At 46.0% G+C, this 18853-nt stretch overlaps 1 protein-coding gene across 1 annotated transcript in view; it reads right to left on the bottom strand.

The window, feature by feature from the left end:
* klhl18 (kelch-like family member 18) overlaps positions 1–18297 on the bottom strand; it is a 44335-nt gene extending 26038 nt beyond the window's left edge. Inside the window, exons 1-5 of the mRNA XM_068031521.1 lie at positions 18152–18297; positions 17513–17643; positions 15450–15590; positions 12669–12867; positions 12072–12232 (exon numbers count right to left, since the gene is read on the bottom strand). Coding sequence (XP_067887622.1) covers positions 12072–12232; positions 12669–12867; positions 15450–15590; positions 17513–17643; positions 18152–18268 — 749 coding nt within the window. The 5' untranslated portion in view covers positions 18269–18297. The remainder of the gene's footprint in view (positions 1–12071; positions 12233–12668; positions 12868–15449; positions 15591–17512; positions 17644–18151) is intronic.
* Positions 18298–18853: the final 556 nt, after the last annotated feature.

Raw genomic sequence — 18853 nt, 5'->3', positions numbered from 1 at the left:
CTCTGCTTAATGCCACATCTGAACGAAGGCGCCTCTGACAGTGCAGCACTCCATCATACCACTCTCAGACAACAGCCGAGATTAAGCACTCAAGTCTCTGCCTTTTTACCTCAGGCAACTTGTAATGTTAATTGAGGATGGCTGCACCAGAGCCACTGAAAATGAAGGAGCTGGTACGAAGGATGAGGATCCCCTATCGACACATGGCCAGCAGGGCAGCCGTATCCCTAGGGTCTACCAGCCTTTCTTCCACCACATTCTTTGGCCACAGAAGCCTTCCCTTCACCAGAATTTTTCACACTCTCTTTCCCACCCCATTCTGATTTAACTATTTACACCTCATCTAGATCCACCTTTTATTTCTATACTGTTTCATTATCACCTCATTTTGACAGGCATCATTAGCACTTTTGTCATTTAATAGTCCCTGCCCTCCCCACAGCATTTTTGCCTGCTTCTGTATTTGTTTTAAACCTGTTCCAGTTCTAATTCCAATTCAGGTTATTGACCTCAAATGTTAACTCTTTCTCTTGCCAGAGATGCTGCCTGATCTGCTGATTGTTTGCAGCATTTTGTATCTCTGCAGTGGGGCTTGAGCATGTTACGGTCAGATGAAGAAGGGTCAAAGGGTTTCCCTCTTTTCCCTGTCTTTGCTTGACCACAACAGGTTTAATTTTTTTTTTTAAGTGGATGTACTGGCCAATTCAGCAGATGTTTGATTACTCACTATGATCATAAGAACCAATTGGACAGGTTTTCATGCGTTTAACAAAGAAAGAGGTTAACTTTATTGTACTTAAACCAAGCTAAAAAATAAACTATGCCAACTTCCAACGCACACACGGAAGGGAAAAGGAGGGGGAGACCCCCACTTGGGTCTACATGTGTCAGAGTCCAGATGCTTCTCCTCGCTGCTGCAGAGAAGTACCAGCTTAAAACCACAGAGGGGGTTGCTTGTCCCATGACAGTTAGCAGGATATTTCTTGATAAAACGAACAGGCAGTTCCCTTAAACTTCCTGGATCTTGGTTCTAGCTGGGATAAGTAGATATTTCGTCTCCACCTCAAACCTTGCAACGTAGGATACATTGTGGCAAATTAGGTGGCCATTTTAAGCTGCTCGCAAAGTCATCTTTTTCTCTGTTCCTTTTTACATTTCTTAATATATATTCAAATCTCCAGTCAGTGGATTAAAAATTTAACAAAGCATGTTGGTGTGACACCTCCACACCACACGAAATGAAATGTAACAAGAGCATTGCAATATGAAATTGCAAATTAAAACGAAACTGTACACACACACTCATCCTAAAATACTCACTCATCAGTCTCACACTGTCATAGCCAGGCTCTGCTTCAGTTTTTTTGAAAATCCGAGATGATTCTATGCTGAGCTAGACTCTAGATAAAGCGTCAGCTATCACATTGTTTTTCCCTTCAATGTGGATAATCTTTAGGTGGTAAGGTTGCAGAAGCAGGCTTCACTGAAAAAGCCTTGCATTCTGGGTTTTGAATTTCTCTACAAAGGACAAAGGATTGTGGTCAGTTATAAGCTATGGTCTTGCTAGCTATTTTGGACATATACCTCAAAATGTTTGGGAAGCAACAGTCCCAGGGCTTCCTTCTCCAAGATAGAGTATCCCCTTTGATGTCTGTTTAATTTTTTGGAGAAACACCCAACTGATCTCTCAATGCCTAACTCATCATCTTGGAACAGGATGGCACCTATCCCTAGGTCACTAGCATCAACTGCCACTTTAAATGGTTTGTTAAAGTTTGGAGCTACCAGCACCGGTTCATTGGTTAAGATGGCTTTCAGCCTTTCGAAAGCTAACTGGCACCTCCCTGACCACATTACCTTTGCTTTCTTCTGTAACAGGTCCGTCAGTGCAGCGGCTATAGTGAAGTTTGGGATGAAACTGTGGTAAAATCCACACATCCCCAAAAGTCGCATTATTCCCCGTTTGGTCGTGGGGATGGGAAAATCTCAGGGCCTGTAGCTTTGCTTTGGGCAATACTTGCCCTTGACCCACAATATGGCCTAGGTACCTGACCTGTAGCGAACTTGCTCTTGGCAACATTTACGAGGTCAGCTGACTGTAACCTTCGGAAGAGGACTTCTAACTGGTCTGGGTGGTCCCCCCCAGGTGGTCACTGTACACTAACAGATCATCCAGGTACAGTTCAGCAGGCCAGCCGCTACCTCATTGATCAGCTTTTGGAAGGTGGCTGGGGCATTTTCTTACTCCAAATAGCATCATCCGTAACTGGATGAAGCCGTCGGGGATGACAAAAGCTGAGATCTCATTAGCTCGGCGGTTAAGGGAACCTGCCAGCACCCTTTTAACAAGTCTATTTTGGTTATATAGGTGGCGTTTCGTACTCTATCTATAGACTTCCAAGGCTGGAATTGGGTAGGAATCAGCTCTGGTCACTGCATTAACCTTTCTGTAACAAATGCAGAGCCTTGTTGAGCCATTGGGTTGGGCCCCATCAAACTGGAGAACTCCAACTGCTCTGACTGGGCTCAACCAGCTTGTGCTCCAGCATATACTGAATTTCCGCCCAAACCTGGGTCCATTTCCTGGGATTTTGTTTTATGGCAGGGGTCTCTCCTACATCCACATTGTGTAGGGCTAGGGTCGTGCACCCTGGTTTGTCCCTGCAGATCCCTTTAATGGCTGTGAGCAGCCTTGTTAGGTCCCCACTCTATTCTGTGTTTAAATAAGAGTGTACAGTGTCTAATTTCCCTAACATTTCAGTATTAGCTAACCGGAAGGTAGGGAGTTTGATTTGGGAATCCGCCAAGCCTCCTTCTAACTTGCCCTCACTGTCCCTTCCTCCCTCCTCTTTACTGACTGCTTGACAAACCTGCGCTTGTTTGTCCCCTTCCCGGCTGTGATACCATTTTAACATATTGATGTGGCACAGCTGTTGCTTTTTCCTACGATCTGGGGTGCAAATTATATTATTCACCTTGCTAATTCTCTTTACTGCTTTGTCCAGACCACTGAACTGGGCTTTCAAGATTCATCCTGTATTGGTAGTAGCACTAACACATGGTTAGAATGCGCTGGCCTTGGCATTTTTATCCGCCTGCCTTTTCAAAGCTGTCTGGGAGTTTTTTTTTTAAGGTATTCCTGAGCCACCGCACAAGCTCTCGTGAGCTGTCCTTAGAACATGGAGATGTAGTCTAACACGGAAGGTTCATCCCTGCACCCTAAAAACATGTCCTTGATTAGTTTTAGAGGACGTCTCACCTCATGTCCACAAACTAATTCAAAGGGACTAAAGCCAATGGATTCATTAGGTGAGCCCCTGGCAGCTAGAAGAAGCCCCAGCCCTTTGTCCCAGTCATGGAGGTCCTCATAGCAGTATGCCATGATCACTGTCTTTAGGGTCTGATGGTACTACTCCAAAACCCCTTGTGACTGTGGGTGGTAGGCTGAGGACTTTAGCTGGGTATGCCCAGATGACCCATGGCCTTTTGAACAGTACTGGATATAAAATTCGTATCCCAATCAGAGTGGATCTCAGCAGGCAGCCCATATTGGGTGAACAATTGGGTTAGCTTCTCCACCACTATTACCTTAGCAAAGATAGTTCTTAGAGGAATAGCCTCTGGAAATCGGGTAGCCACATCCATAATGGTGAGACAATACTGGTAACCCTCTTTTGTTTTTGGCAGGGGCCCATTACCATCCACCAGCACTCTGCTGAATGGTTCCCCAAAAGCTAGTATAAGAATTAGGGGTGCAGGTTTTATTGCAGGTTGAGGCTTCCCCACAACCTTTTTTTTAAAAAATTTATTTACGGGATGTAGGAGTCACTGGCCAGGCCAGCATTTATTGCCCATCCCTAATTGCCCTTAAGATGGTGGTGAGCTGCCTTCTTGAACTGCTGCAGTCCATTTGGGGTAGGTACACCCACAGTGCTGTTAGGAAGGGAGTTCCAGGATTTTGACCCAGCGACAGTGAAGGAATGGCGTAAGAGTTCCAAGTCAGGATGGTGTGTGACTTGGAGGGGAACTTGCAGGTGGTGGTGTTCCCATGTATTTGCTGCCCTTGTCCTTCTAGTTGGTAGAGGTCACAGGTTTGGAAGGTGCTGTCTAAGGAGCCTTGGTGCATTGCATCTTGTAGATGGTACACACCTCTGCTACTGTGCGTCGGTGGTTGAGGGAGTGAATGTTTGTAGATGGGGTGCCAATCAAGCGGGCTGCTTTGTCCTGGATGGCGCCGAGCTTCTTGAGTGTTGTTGGAGCTGCACCCATCCAGGCAAGTGAACAGTATTCCATCACACTCCTGACTTGTGCCTTGTAGATGGTGGACAGGCTTTGGGGAGTCAGGTGGTGAGTTACTCGCCGCAGGATTCCTAGCATCTGACCTGCTTTTGTAGCCACGGTATTTATAGGCTACTCCAGTTCAGTTTCTGATCAATGGTAGCCCCGAGGATGTTGACAGTGGGGGATTCAGCGATGGTAATGTCGTTGAATGTCAAGGGGAGATGGTTAGATTCTCTCTTGTTGGAGATGGTCATTGCCTGGCACTTGTGTGGCGCGACTGTTACTTGCCACTTATCCAGGCTTGGGCGGATATTGTCCAGGTCTTGCTGCATTTCTACACGGACTGCTTCAGTATCGGAGGAGTCACGAATGGTGCTGAACATTGTGCAATCAGCGAACACCCCCACTTCTGACCTTATGATTAAAGGAAGGTCATTGATGAAGCAGCTGAAGATCGTTGGGCCTAGGACACTACCCTGAGGAACTCCTGCAGTGATGTCTTGGAGCTCAGATGATTGACCTCCAACAACCACAACCATCTTCCTTTGCGCTAGGTATGACTCCAGCCAGCAGAGGGTTTTCCCCGATTCCCATTGACCTCAGTTTTGCTGGGACTCCTTGATGCCATACTCGGTCAAATGCTGCCTTGATGTCAAGGGCAGTCACTCTCACCTCGAGTTCAGCTCTTTTTTCCATGTTTGAACCAAGGCTGTAATGAGGTCAGGAGCTGAGTGGCACTGGCGGAACCCAAACTGAGTGTCACTGAGCAGGTTATTGCTAAACAAGTGCCGCTTGATGGCACTGTTGATGACACCTTCAATCACCTGGCACCTGTGGCAAGTCTTACAGAATTCCACCATATCTTTGTGGAGCCATGGCCAGTGAAAATGCTATCTTATATGGGCTTGGGATTTTCTGATACTGACATGTCCAGCCATTGGAATCCCGTGGCCTATTTTCAATATTTCCCTATGGTACCTTGGCGGCACCACTACCTGGTGAACCACTGTCCACTCTTAGTCTGCAGGTCTGTCAGGAGGGCTCCACTTCCTCATCAGTACCTCATTCTTTTAATAGTAGCACTCTGGAACCCCCTCAACTTCAGCTTCAGTTTGTGCAGTCTGTGCTATCTATTATAACCTTGGGTCGGCTTGCTGAGCCTTAACCAAGGAGGATCTGTTTAATCCATCCTCTGGGTCCTGTAACTGCCCAAAGGAGGTTTCAGACAACCAGTCAGGTCATCTGCAGTGCCAGTTCAGCCTCCTCTGATGGAGCTTGTTTGGCCACAGACGGGGTCATCATACTGTCAGGAAAATGGCAGGGACCTTTTCCAGCAACTGCTCTGACTCGCTGACCTCGTTCAGTGTCTCAAAGACCACTGGGGAAGCTACCACTTTCGCCCCGCCAGATTACCAAGGAGCAGGTCGACCCTGTCCACAGGTAAACTAGGGACAATCTCCATGGTTACCAGCTCTGAAACAAGATTGCACTCCAGGTGCATTCAGTATAAAAGTATGAGCGTATACTTTTCTCCGATACAGTTTTACTAGCACTCTAGCATTCAATGCACTCTCTGGGGTAAGGTCATGCCTTTGGGCGTACTCGCCTCATTCGAAGGATATGAGGTCAACTTTCCTTGGGACACAAAATCCTGTTAACTCAGGGATTTTGTTAAATTTTCTCGCACTCTCAGCAGTATGTTTACTGGGTATTACTGTCAGTTAAAGCCACAACCTAGTCCGTTGTGCTTTCCATCAGGGTCCCTTTTCCTGCACTGGTCTGGTGTACCCTTACTAATCCTATGAATATTCCTCATAACTTCTAGCAGTCAGCCCGAGGTGACCTGCCTTGTTACAATGGAAACATACAGGATTTCGGGTGTCACTCCTGTTCTCAGCACCTTCCTTTTTGGTCGGAGGAGGGACTCCAGAGTTTCTAGCTCTCCCTTCTCGCCCATGGCTGTTGATCCTCCCATCATCCTCCCACCTTCTATCCTTATCAGGTTTTTGGAGATGACTAGGGAAGGGTTTCCCTTGGGGCAAGGGCTTATAAACAAGCGTATAATCAGCCAGGATTGCTGCCTGCCTCTTGGAACCTTTTGTTCCTACACGTGGTTTTTTAATGGAAATGGGAACAGAGTTTTTGAACTCCGAGGAGGATCACCTCTGAGGTTTTCACAGGTGGACTCTATCTTAATTGCCTGTATCCATTGGTCAAAAGAGAGTTGCTTAACCCTTTCGAACTCGGGTGTTCTGGCTGCTTTCGAAGAATTCAGAATTTTTGGTGGTACGCTGCCAGTACTAGCTCCTATACACTCAAGAAAGCATTTTAAGTCATCTCAATCTGATGAGCTTTCATCAGGCAACAGTAAATAAACCTCATGGGCTTTTCCTGTTAGTTTGCTCTGCAATAACAATATCCAGCTGTTTACTGGCCTCTTCAACTGTTTACAAGCTTTTCAAAAGAGATGAAAAATGCTTCCACATCCCCTTCGTTAAAGTTCTTCCAGTTGATACCAAAGTTAAGAGCTCAGCACTCAGCCCTGAGCTAGGGGTCATTCCCTTACTAGCGGTGCCTTCCCTGGGTGCATTGAGACTTCCTCTAGTTAATTCGAGCTGACTTTTATTTTATTTATTTAGAGATACAGCACCGAAACAGGCCCTTCGGCCCACCGTGTCAGTGCCGACCAACAACCACCCATTTACACTAAGCCTGCAATAATCCCATATTCCCTACCACCTACCTACACTAGGGGCAATTTACAATGGCCAATTTACCTACCAACCTGCAAATCTTTGGCTGTGGGAAGAAACCGGAGCACCCGGCAAAAACCCACACGGTCACAGGGAGAACTTGCAAACTCCACACAGGCAGTACCCAGAATCGAATCCAGGTCCCTGAAGCTGTGAGGTTGCGGTGCTAACCACTGCGCCGCCCGACTTAACTCCCTTTGGAAAGCCATTTCTTTATTTTATTTTTTTTTAATTTAAATTTTTATTATTTTAGAGATACAGCACTGAAACAGGCCCTTCGGCCCACCGAGTCTGTGCCGACCATCAACCACCCATTTATACTAATCCTACATCAATCCCATATTCCTACCACATCCCCACCTTCCCTCAATTCCCCTACCACCTACCTATACTAGGGGCAATTTATGATGGCAAATTTACCTATCAATCTGCAAGTCTTTGGCTGTGGGAGGAAACCGGAGCACCCGGCGAAAACCCGGTCACAGGGAGAACTTGCAAACTCCGCACAGGCAGTACCCAGAATTGAACCCGGGTCGCTGGAGCTGTGAGGCTGCAGTGCTAACCACTGTGCCGCCCTTTTTCCCTTTCCTGAGATACACTCTCTTTCCGAAAAGCTTGTTCTTTTCCTTGGAATTCTAATTATAGTCTCCTCTGTTCTAGTTATATCTTAGCTAATGTTACTGTGTTTCAGATTTTATGCCTGTCTCCGGTTCTTCAGTGTCAATTTTAAAATGGTTGGCCACAAGTTTGAGGATTTTGGGTTTCCTAGCCTTGGGACGGATTTTTCATCTCTACATACACCACAGAAACAGGCCCTTCAGCCCATCGTGTCTGTGCCAGCCATCAAGCACGTATCTATTCTCATCCCATTTTCCCGCACTTGGCCCGTAGCCTTGTATGCTATGGCGTTTCCAATGCTCATCTAAACACTTCTTAAATGTTGTGAGGGTTCCTGCCTCTACCTACCCTTCAGGCAATGTGTTCCAGATTCTAACCACCCTCCGGGTGAAAATTTTTTCCCTCAAATCCCCTGCCCCTTACCTTAAATCTATGCCCCCTGGCTATTGACACCTCCACTAAGGGAAAGAGTTTTTTCCTATCTATCCTATCTATGCCCCCTCATAATTTTCTATACCTCAATCAGGTTCCCCCCTCTCAGCCTATCCAGTCTCTCTTCATAGTTGAAATGTTCCAGCCCAGGCAACATCCAACCTCCTCTGCACCCTCTCCAGTGGAATCACATCCTTCCTATAGTGTGGTGCCCAGAACTGTACACAGTACTCCAGCTGTGGCCAAACTAGCATTTTATACAGCCCCATCATAACCTCCCTGCTCTTATATTCTATGCCTCGGCTAATAAAGGCAAGTATCCCGTATGTCTTCCTAACCACCTTATCGACCTGTGCTGATGCCTTCAGTGAACTATGTACAAGTACATCTAGGCTCCTACCATCCATTGTATATTCCCTTGCCTTGTTAGTCCTCCCAAAATGCATCGGTCACACGTCTCAGGATTAAATTCCATTTGCCACTGCTCTGCCCATCTTACCAGCCCATCTATATCGCCCTGTAATCTAAGACTTTCCGCCTCACTATTTGCGACACCACCAATTTTCGTGTCATCTGCGAACTTACTGATCATACCTTCTACATTCACATCGAAGTCATTAATGTACACTACAAACAGCAAGGGTCTCATCACCGATCCCTGCGGTACACCACTGGTCACAGGCTTCCAATGGCAAAAACAGCCCTCGACCATCACCCTCTGCCTCCTGCCACTAAGCCAATTTTGGATCCAATTTGCCCTGGATCCCATGGGCTCTTACCTCCGTGACCAATCGGCCATGTAGGACCTAATTGAAAGCCTCAGTGAAGTCCATGTAGATTAGGTCAACTGCTTTATCTAGTCACCTCCTCAAAAAATTCAATCAAACTTGTTAGACATGATCTCCCCCTGACAAAGCCATGCTGACTATCCTTGATTAATCCTTGCCTCTCCAAGTGGAGATTAATCCTGTCCCTCAGAATTTTTTCCAGTAGTTTCCCTACCCCTGATGTTAGATTCACTGGCCTGAAATTACCTGGTTTATCCTTAGTAACCTTCTTGAATAATGGTACCACATTTGCTGTCCTCCGCCACCTCTCCTGTGGCCAAAGAGGATTTGAAAATTTGTGTCAGAGCCCCTGCAATCTCCTCCCTTGCCTCACATAACAGCCTGTGATACATTCCATCTGGGCCTGGGGATTTATCCACTTTTAAGCCCGCCAAAACCTCCTCCTTTTCGAAGTAGATCACAATCCCCCTCCCTGATCTCTACACCTACATCGTCCTTCTCTACAGTGAACAGATGAAAAATCATTTAAAACCTCACCTACATCCTCCGGCTCCACACACAGATTGCCACTTTGATCCCTAATGGGCCCTACTTTTTCCCTGGTTAACCTATTGCCCTTAATATCCTTATAAAATACCTTAAGGATTTCCTTTATCTTGCCCGCCAGTTTTTCCATGCCCTCCTAATTACTTTTTTAATTACCCCCCCACACTTTCTATACTCCTCTACGGCCTTCGCTGTTTTCAGCCCTCTGAATCCGCCATAAGCCTCTTTTTTTCCTTATCCAATCCTCCATATCCCTTGACATCCAGGGTTGCCTGGTCTTGTTGGTCCTACCCTTCACCTTTATGGGAACATGTTGGCCCTGAACTCTCACTATTTCCTTTTTGAATGACTCCCACTGGTCTGATGTAGACTTTCCTACTAGTAGCTGCTCCCAGTCCACTTTGGCCAGATCCTGTTTTATCATATTGAAATTGGCCTTGCCCCAATTCAGTACCTTTATTTCCGGTCCATCTTTGTCCTTTTCCATAACTACCCTAAATGTTACAGACATATGGTCACTATCCCTGAAATGCTCCCCCACTGACACTTCTACCACTTGTCCGGCTTCATTCCCTAAGATTAGGTCCAGCATCGCTCATTCTATTGTAGGATTTTCTACGTGCTGGCTCAAAAAGCTGTCCTGGATGCACTTTAAGAATTTCGCCCCCTTTTAGCCTTTTGCACTAAGACTATCTGAGTTAATATTGGGGAAGTTGAACTCCCCTATTACCCTATTATTCTTACATCTCTGAGATTTGTCTAAATATCTGCTCCTCTATCTCTCCCTGTAGCTATATTCCTTAACTCTTAAATGGAAAGAGCTTTTAAACTGTCCCAAGTTACTTCCATCTGTTTTAGGAAGGTACTGGCCTCGAATGTGGACATTTAAGTACTCTAGCGCTGAAAGTCCTAAGAAAACCTGTACTGAAGTTTTTTTTTATTATTGCTAGGTTTCCTGCTTTAATTTCCTGTTTATCTTTGAGTTTGATCCCAGATGTGAGCCCCCAAATTTCTGTGACGGTCAGTTGAGGAGGGGTCGAAGGGCTTCCCGCTTCTCCCTCTCCTTGTTTGACAACATGTTTAAATCTTTTTTAAAGTGGATGTACTGGCCAATTCCCTCGGTGTTTGGTTCTTATGATCATAAACTCTAGGAAACCTGTCTGAATGGTTAAGAAAAAGGTTAACTTTATTGTACTTAAACCAAATTAAATAAACTAAGCACCAACTTTCACACACGCACACTGGAGGTTCACACACATACAAATAGATTAGAGTGGAGAAGGGTAGATTGGTCAAGTTAAGTGTTCATAAAAAGGGGTATATAGTCTGTGCAGTTTTGGTGATTCGGCTGGCTTCTAGCTGAATTCGGTGGGCTTGAGGCTTTTAGTTTGAAGAGATACATAACTGGTTCGGTGGGTCTCTTGGAGACAGCAATGCGAATGATTTCCTCCAAAGGGATGGAAGGGAGGGACAGCGCAAGAGAGATCAGATGCTCCTCGCTGCTGCAGTGCAACACCAGCTCAAAATCCACAGAGGGGCGAGCTTGTCCCATGACAGTCACCCAGTGAATCACGTATGGTAGTTAGCAGGGTATTTCTTCTTGCTAAAATGAACAGGCAATTCCCTTAAATTTCCTGGGTCTTTGTTCTTGCTGGGATGAGCAGGCATTCTGTCTCCACCTCAAACCTTGCAATGTAGGATACAGTGCTGCAAATTAGGTGGCCATCTTGAGCTGCGAGCAAAGTCATCTTTTTATCTGTTCCTTTTTAAATGTCTTTAATATATATTCAGATCTCCAGTCAGTGGATTAAAGAAAATTATCATTCAACACAGTACGTTGACGTGACAAACATCAAAAACTCTCAGCATCACTTGGCAGCCCTTAATCTGCCTCTCAAGGATTGGCGTTCACAGCAATCAAAGGTGCATCAAGGAGACACCCCACCTAAATGGATTGTCTGTTGCATGTCCATCACTTTTCGTAGATGGAAGGATGCCAACCAACCTCAACCAGGGCTTCAATTCAACCTGCTGACTTAGGGGTGAATATGCTACCACTGAGCTAGGGATGACACCTGAAGAATTTATAATTGTGTTGAAAAAGAGACCAAATCTTTACTCCCCAATTCAGAGTTAATCCTTCTGGTCCCCAAAAGCAAGTGGAGCTCCTCCAACAACTGGTGCACTCAAGAGCAACTCTGCAGAGTAATAAAGCAGTGCCTGAACCAGGAAAACTGTTAGGACTGGCCGCGTCTTTGAAGTAGAGAAAGGCCAGAGCCTATAATACAGGACGCCGCTGTTGAAAAATAGCAAACAAAGGAAATACTAAATCAGAAAGTAGTGGCTAAATGACACCAAATTTGGGATTTAACAGCCTGCAGATTGCAGGAGAATAGACGTTCACATTAGGAAAAAGTGAAAACAGGAGACAGCGAAATGAGTCTTGATTTCAGCAGGAAATGTAGGGAGGACAGACAACATGCAAGGCCTTGGGAGAAAATAAGAGGAAAGTTCAGAGATCACTACCTGTGATTAAGAGTGAGGAGGCAGCAAAAGGCGAGTTGTCCATCAGACAGGTTTCATTGTGTTTTCTGTTTAGGAATATTGTGGGGGGAGGGTAAAGATGATTACTGGGTAGTCCCACCCATCTTACCTGCACTTGTGACAGCAACGAACTAGGTCATCCTGCTGGACCCTGTCTGTTAGGAATTGTGGTCGACAAAGAGGCAGGCGCACTTTGGTTAGCAGCTGAGGCAGGTAATCCTCACGATTCTCCCGATCGAATCGTACCCAAGCAAGGACTGCCTCAAATACCTGGAGATGGGAAGGTCCAGCACATTATAGAATGTAGAACTTGAAAATGCTATTTTAACCGAGCCTGCCGCTCCATAGATATTGACGCCCCTGTTCAACATCACGTTGCTAGCAACGTTTGTGTGTCCCGGCCTATTTGAATACCTCAGTCTAAACATTTGAAGTCTCAATGGGTCAGTTTAGATGTCCTCAGGTTTCAGGATTTGGGACTGGGTTACCTTTAAGTGTTGTGTTTTAAAACAAAGTGATTAAGTGGTCTCCAAATCAGCACAGACTACAATGCCATTAATGGTCGAAGATGTGCCCAATAGTAACTGAATAGTCAGGGTTTTCACGAAGAGATCAGGAATAATCCAGACCGTATTTCTTATATATAAAAAAAGACAACACTCCCACCACCACCCCACCCCGTAAACTCACTGCAAACACCTCATACCTGCTCTTCAGACTTCACATTGAGCTCATCCCGAGCAACTAGCTCCAACACCTCCTCAAAGGGCAATGCAAGGTATTCCTCAGACATGGATACTTCCACAAAGTGCTGGTGGATGAAACTGTTGGATGAGTCATAAAGGACAGTGCACATCATGGTCTCTGCAAACTGACGCACTCCCAGGCAGTTTTTAGGGTGCAGCCTAGAAGGTTGGGGGGGTTTGCAGGAGTGTGGGGAAGAGGAAGACATTTGTTATCGCAAACTTTATAAAAACTGGGAATCTATCCCCAGAACTAAGCCACCCATACTGGAAAGTGGTTAGGGAAGATTTTTGGCATTATCCAGGAACAAATGAACATATGAATTAGGAGGAGTAGGCCATTTGACCCCTCGAGCCTGCTCCTTCATTTGATAAGATCATGACTGATCTGATTGTGGCCTTAACTCCACTTTCCTGCCTGCTCCCTACAACCCCTTGACTTCCTTGTTTATCAAGAATCTAACTCAGCCTTGAATATATTCAATGACCCAGCCTCTAGTGCTCGCTGACAAAGCCAATTCCACAGATTAACAACCCTCAGAGAAAAAAATTCTCATCTCCATCTTAAATTGGAGACCCTTATTTTTAAGCTATGTTCCTAGTTCTAGTCTCACCCCTAAGTGCCAAAATATAACTGAGAATTGTTACACCAAGTTAGTGTTGAAACACGCTTTGCCACCAAGCCAATAAGAACAGGAGTTGGCCATTCAGCTCCTTGAGCCTGTTCCGCCATTCAATTAGATCATGGCTGATCAATACTTCAACTGCATTTAAAAGCATTTGCTCCACATCCCTGGATAGATTTTTGTTAGGAGCACCAGAATTATAAATTTAAATATTTGAGAAAGAGTGTTCCAAATTACTGCAGCCCATTGCATGAAGTTCTCCTTGAATTCCCTCCTGAACAGTCCAGCTCTAATTTTATTATGCTTCAGCAGAGGAAACACTGTCCATCTCCCTACTTCAATTGCACATAGATCAATTGTAGCACCCTTCTGCTCACCCAGCTGAGATTAGCTAATTCAGAGTAGACTCTGGAATAGAACCTAGACGCTTCCAGATCTGTAGAGTTCAATATTGTTGAGCCATGGGATTTTCTTGACTCTAATACTGAATACCCAAGACACTTTTTATATTCGTTCCTGGGACGTGCGCACTGGTAAAGCCAGCATTTATTACCCATCCCTAAGATGGGGTGAGCTGCCTTCTTGAACCGCTGCAGTCTATGTGGTGTAGGTAAACCCACAGTGCTGTTAGGAAGGAAGTTCCAGGATTTTGACCCGGTCACGGTGAAGGAACGGCAATATAGTTTCAAGTCAGGATGGTGAGTGACTTGGAGGGGAACTTGCAGGTGGTGTTCCCATGGTTCTGCTGCCCTTGCCCTTCGAGGTGGGAGGAGGTCAGGGGCTTGGAAAATGCTGTTCAAGGAGCCTTGGAGAGTTGCTGGAATGCATCTTGTAGATGCTACTCATTGCTGCCACTGTGCGTCGGTGGCGAGGGACTGGATGGTGTTCAGCTTCTTGAGTGTTGTTGAAGCTGCACTCATCCAGGCAAGTAGAGAGTGTTCCATCACACTGCTCACTCGTGACTTGTAGATGGTGGACAGGCTTTGGGGAGTCAGGAGGTGAGTGTTACTCACCAGAGAATTCCCAACCTCTGATCTGCTCTTGTAGCTACACTACTTATACAGCTGATCCATTTAAGTTTCTGGTAAATGATCGTCTCATGTGGAGAGGTGAGGAGACTGGGCCTATATTCTCTAGGGTTTAGAAGAATGAGAGGTGATCTCATTGAAGCATACAAAACCCTCAGAAGACTCGACAAGGGTGATGCAGGATGGATGTCTCCCCTGGCTGGAGAGTCTAGAACCAGGGGACACAGTCTCAGAATAACAGGCAGGCCATTTAGTACTGAGATGATGAGGAATTTCTTCACTCAGAGGGAAGTGAATCTTTGGAATTCTCTACCCCAGAGGGCTGTGGAGGCTCAGTCATTGAGTATATTCAAGGAAGAGATCGATAGACTTCTAGATATTAAAGATATCAAGGGATATGGGGACAGTGTGGGTAAATGACGTTGAGGTAGATCAGCCATGATCAAGTTGAATGGCAGAGTGGGCTCGAGCAGCTGAATGGCCTACTCCTGCTCCGATTTCCTATGTTCCTAGGATGTTGCTGGCAGGAGATTCAGCGATGGTAATACCATTGAATGTCAAGGGGAGATGTTTATTGCCCGGCACTTGTGTGGCGCGAATGTCACTGCATACAGACTAACTAGTGCATCTTTCACCCCAGATTTGTTCTCCAGTCACTGGTTTCCTCCCCTGAAGCTGCTGGGGTTCAGTTCCAGATTCCAACCACCCTGGAATAACTTGCCCAATGGTCTGAGAGCTAGTTTACAGCTACAATCCAGCCTCCAACTATTCAAGCATCAGGCCAATTGAACACATGGGGCATCACAGCCAAGCCAAATCTTGCCCTCACCCAACATCCAATCAGACAAACCTATCAGCAGGTATCAACAGAGCATTAGGAAGCAAAACCCTGGCTTGTCGTCTTCTCCTCCCTAGACCAGGAACTAAGATCAATTGCAGTGGTCAAACTGCACTTAATGCTGGGATCAGTCCGTCTCAAAGACGGAACCTCCCTGGCCTGTTGGCACTGCAACGACACACTGAGCCCCGGGAGATCTGGCAGCAACAGTTCTGAGTGATTGCATTTTTCTCTCCCACTCCCAAAACTCACCGTTCTCTCAGGAAGGTACAGCACACATCTTTTACATTCTGGAGCTGCAAGAAACTGGCACCGATCAGCAATGACTGCACATTCTGTTGGTCTATCGCCAGCCGGCCGTTATAGGCAAAGTTAATGAGTGCTTCCAGGGCACTGTGAGAAGACAGACAGACTCACTTTACAGATTTTATCACTTCAAAATTTCTCATAAAACTGCACAAAAACCATAACAGAAGACCCATTAATGCTTCATCTTCAACACTGTCACTCAATCACCTTATAGCAGAGGTGCTGTACTGCTTTCACTACATTCTTTTACTCTAGATTCACTGTTCAGAGACTGGTTTTCTCCCCATTTCCTTGAAAGTGCTGACTCGTGCTGAGGTTTGACTCCAGAGCTGTTAACCACCCTCCAATAACTTGTCCACTAGTCAGGTGCAATGTTCAGTCCCCACTGCATTGCGCGAATACACTTGTGCTAGTGATTTGCCCTCTATACATGAACAGTAAATCCAGTTGAATGAACCAAGACATTGTAACAGAAATTGACCTGATCGCACATTAAACAGAACAGCTGATTGAAAGAGCAGAATTCCAAAATTTGCCAATGACACCAAACGTTGAAGAGTGGCAAACAGTGAGGATGATATGAACCGCCTGCAACAGGACATAGGTAGGCAAGCAGAATGGGCAGACAGGTGGCAGATGGAATTTAGTACTGACAAGAGTGAGGTGTTACATTTTGGAAGAAGGGATAGGAAGAGGCAATACTTAATGGTGCAGTTCTAAAGTGTGTGCAGGAACAGAGGGACCTAGGGGTGCATGTGCATAGATCTTTGAAGGTGGCAGGACATATTGAGGGAAGAATAGCAAAGTATATGGGATCCTGGGCTTCATAAACAGAGGCATTGAGTACAAAGACAGGGAAGTTATGTTGAACCTTTATGAAGCTCTGATTAGGCCCCCAATGGGAGTACTGTGTCAGGTTCTGGTCACCACACTTTAGGAAGGATGCGAGGGTCCTTGAGACGGTGCAGAGGAGATTTATCAGAATGGTTCCAGGGATGGGGGATTTTAGTTACAAGGTTAGGTTGGAAAAGCTGGCATTGCTCTCCTTAGAGCAAAAGAGGGGAGATTTAATAGACGTGTACAAGATTCACAAGTTTAGATAAGTTAGACAGGGAAAAACTACTCCCATTAACTAACGGTGCAAGAACTAGGGGACACAAATTGAAGCTTTCAGGCAAGAGATACAGGGGGAATATTTTATTTTACACAGTCAGTGGCTGCGACCTGGAACTCGCTGCCCACAAGGGTGGTGGAAGCAGAAACAATCAATGACTTCAAGAATAAATTGGATGGCCACTTGGAAGGAAATAAATTTGCATGACTACAGGGATCAAGGGAGGGAATGGGAATGACTGGATTACTCTGTGGAGAGCCAGCATGGACTTGAGGGGCCAACTGGCCTCCTCCTGTGCTGTAAGTGACTATGAAACTGCGTCGCTGCCAACTGTTCATATTGTTAATTGTTAACTACAGGAAACAGTCGGAAAGTGCAGATTTGCAATCAGCTAATAATTTTAATGTGAGATCAGGTCCAGCTCTGCCACAGTATCTTGGTTCTATTTGTCGCTCTCTGGTTCCAACATCTGCGTATATATGTTGCAAAGTGAGATGTTGCTTGGATACAGGTATATAAAAACTATTAAAAATTAAGTACAGAACTGCAAAAATAAGTGGCACACAATACAATTTAAGTAGAGAAATATGAGCGCCATTCTGTGCCCACCACATTCCACAAACACTATGGAGACAAGTTAATTTTTTTTCAGTATTCGAGGGGGTATTGTTGGACCAAGACTCTTGCTTTTCAAACGGTGCCACATGATACTTAAAGCCGACCAAAACAAATGGTTTAACATCTTGTCCAAAGGACGGCATCTCCAACAATGCAACACTCCCTTAGCACTGAGCTAAAGCACTGTAGTGTGTAAAAGGGGTTAAAATAAATGAGAGCAGTTCAGATCTTGAAATCAGAGAGATGGAGAGGATATGAGTCAAAAGCCTCTAACCTGGGGTCCATTCCCTGCATTACAATCTCATCCTGCTTGCATTCAATCATGTCGTTTGTGAACATGGCATGGAAGTATGGAATGGATGCAGCCAGCACAATGCGATGTGCGCTGTACTTGTGGTCACCAACCTGCAAAAGAACACCATAATTATTAAGAGTACCAACAACCCAAACATCAACCTGAAACCCAACTACACAAATCAAATCGAAACAATATTAATTCCATCAACCCCAAGTTCAACCTTGGGAGGGGAGGGGAGGGGAGGGGGCGGGCGGAAGAAGCTGTGGGGGTGGGGGGGGGGGGGGGGGGGGGGTGTGGAGACAGAGGAAGAAACCGGGGCTGGGTTGGGAGGGCTGGGAGAGCGAAAAAGGCTGGGAGAGCGAAAAAAGCCAGGGGAGGGGGCGGACAAGCAAGTTGGGAGAGGTTGTGGGAGGGGAGGTTGTGGGAGGGAGCCAAGAGTTGAAGGGGGGTGGGTAGGGAAGGAGGAAAGCCGGGGGGTGGGTAGGGAAGGAGGAAAGCCGGGGGGGTGGGGGTGGTTGGCGTGGGAAGGATTTTTTTGAGGGACTTGTTGAGAATCGCAACTCCTCCCATTCCCCATGGAGATGGTTCTACTCTGCACTGGACCCCGGTGCTTACCCGCAGTGTCACATCGCAGAGTTTACCCTGCCGCCTGATCTCCTCCATCAGGCCGTAGCCGCGTACCGGCAGGTCGCTGACGCTAAAAAGCATCAGATCCTCCTCCGGGTCCGCCATCTTACTCCAACCAAGACGTCACTTCCGATGTTGCATCACGACACGCTGGTCATTTCACTTCCGGGTAACCGTTCTTTTTCGTGACCTTCAGGACGCAGGGAAATTAGGGAGCGACAACATTTTCCACACTTTGTGAGAATCGCAAAGAGGAGTCCTGGTAGTGGACACAGATGGAATTGACTTACAGTGTGCTCTCCTCCTTAATCCCTTTGCCATTAAACGGCTGATCACCTAGCTACCCTTCCTAACCTGCTTGTTAATTCACATTATTCCCTCTCCTCAAGTACGACTTCCCTCCCTTTCAAAAAGTCACCCACTTCTTTGTCCACTTGAAGTGCCATCCCATCTCAAGCAACATTTTTCTCTACTAAGTCTTTGAACGTAGTGATCATTTCCAAAATCCGTGCCCAGCTTTCCCTCAACTCTATGTCTGAACTTCTCCACAGCAGTAAACAGTTCTCATCAAAGTCACAAGATATGGCTGGGAGTGTAGTGCACGAGTCCACCAGGTCAAAGGTCCTCTAAAGCTCTCAACATCTCCAGCCTTTACCATAATTGACTGCACCATCCTCCTTCAAAGCCTCT

This window comes from Heterodontus francisci, chromosome 5 (genome assembly GCF_036365525.1).
Source record: "Heterodontus francisci isolate sHetFra1 chromosome 5, sHetFra1.hap1, whole genome shotgun sequence".
NCBI classification, from domain to species: Eukaryota; Metazoa; Chordata; class Chondrichthyes; order Heterodontiformes; family Heterodontidae; genus Heterodontus; species Heterodontus francisci.
Note: the sequence above shows the minus strand (reverse complement) of the source record. Positions and strands in the feature narration are given on the sequence as shown.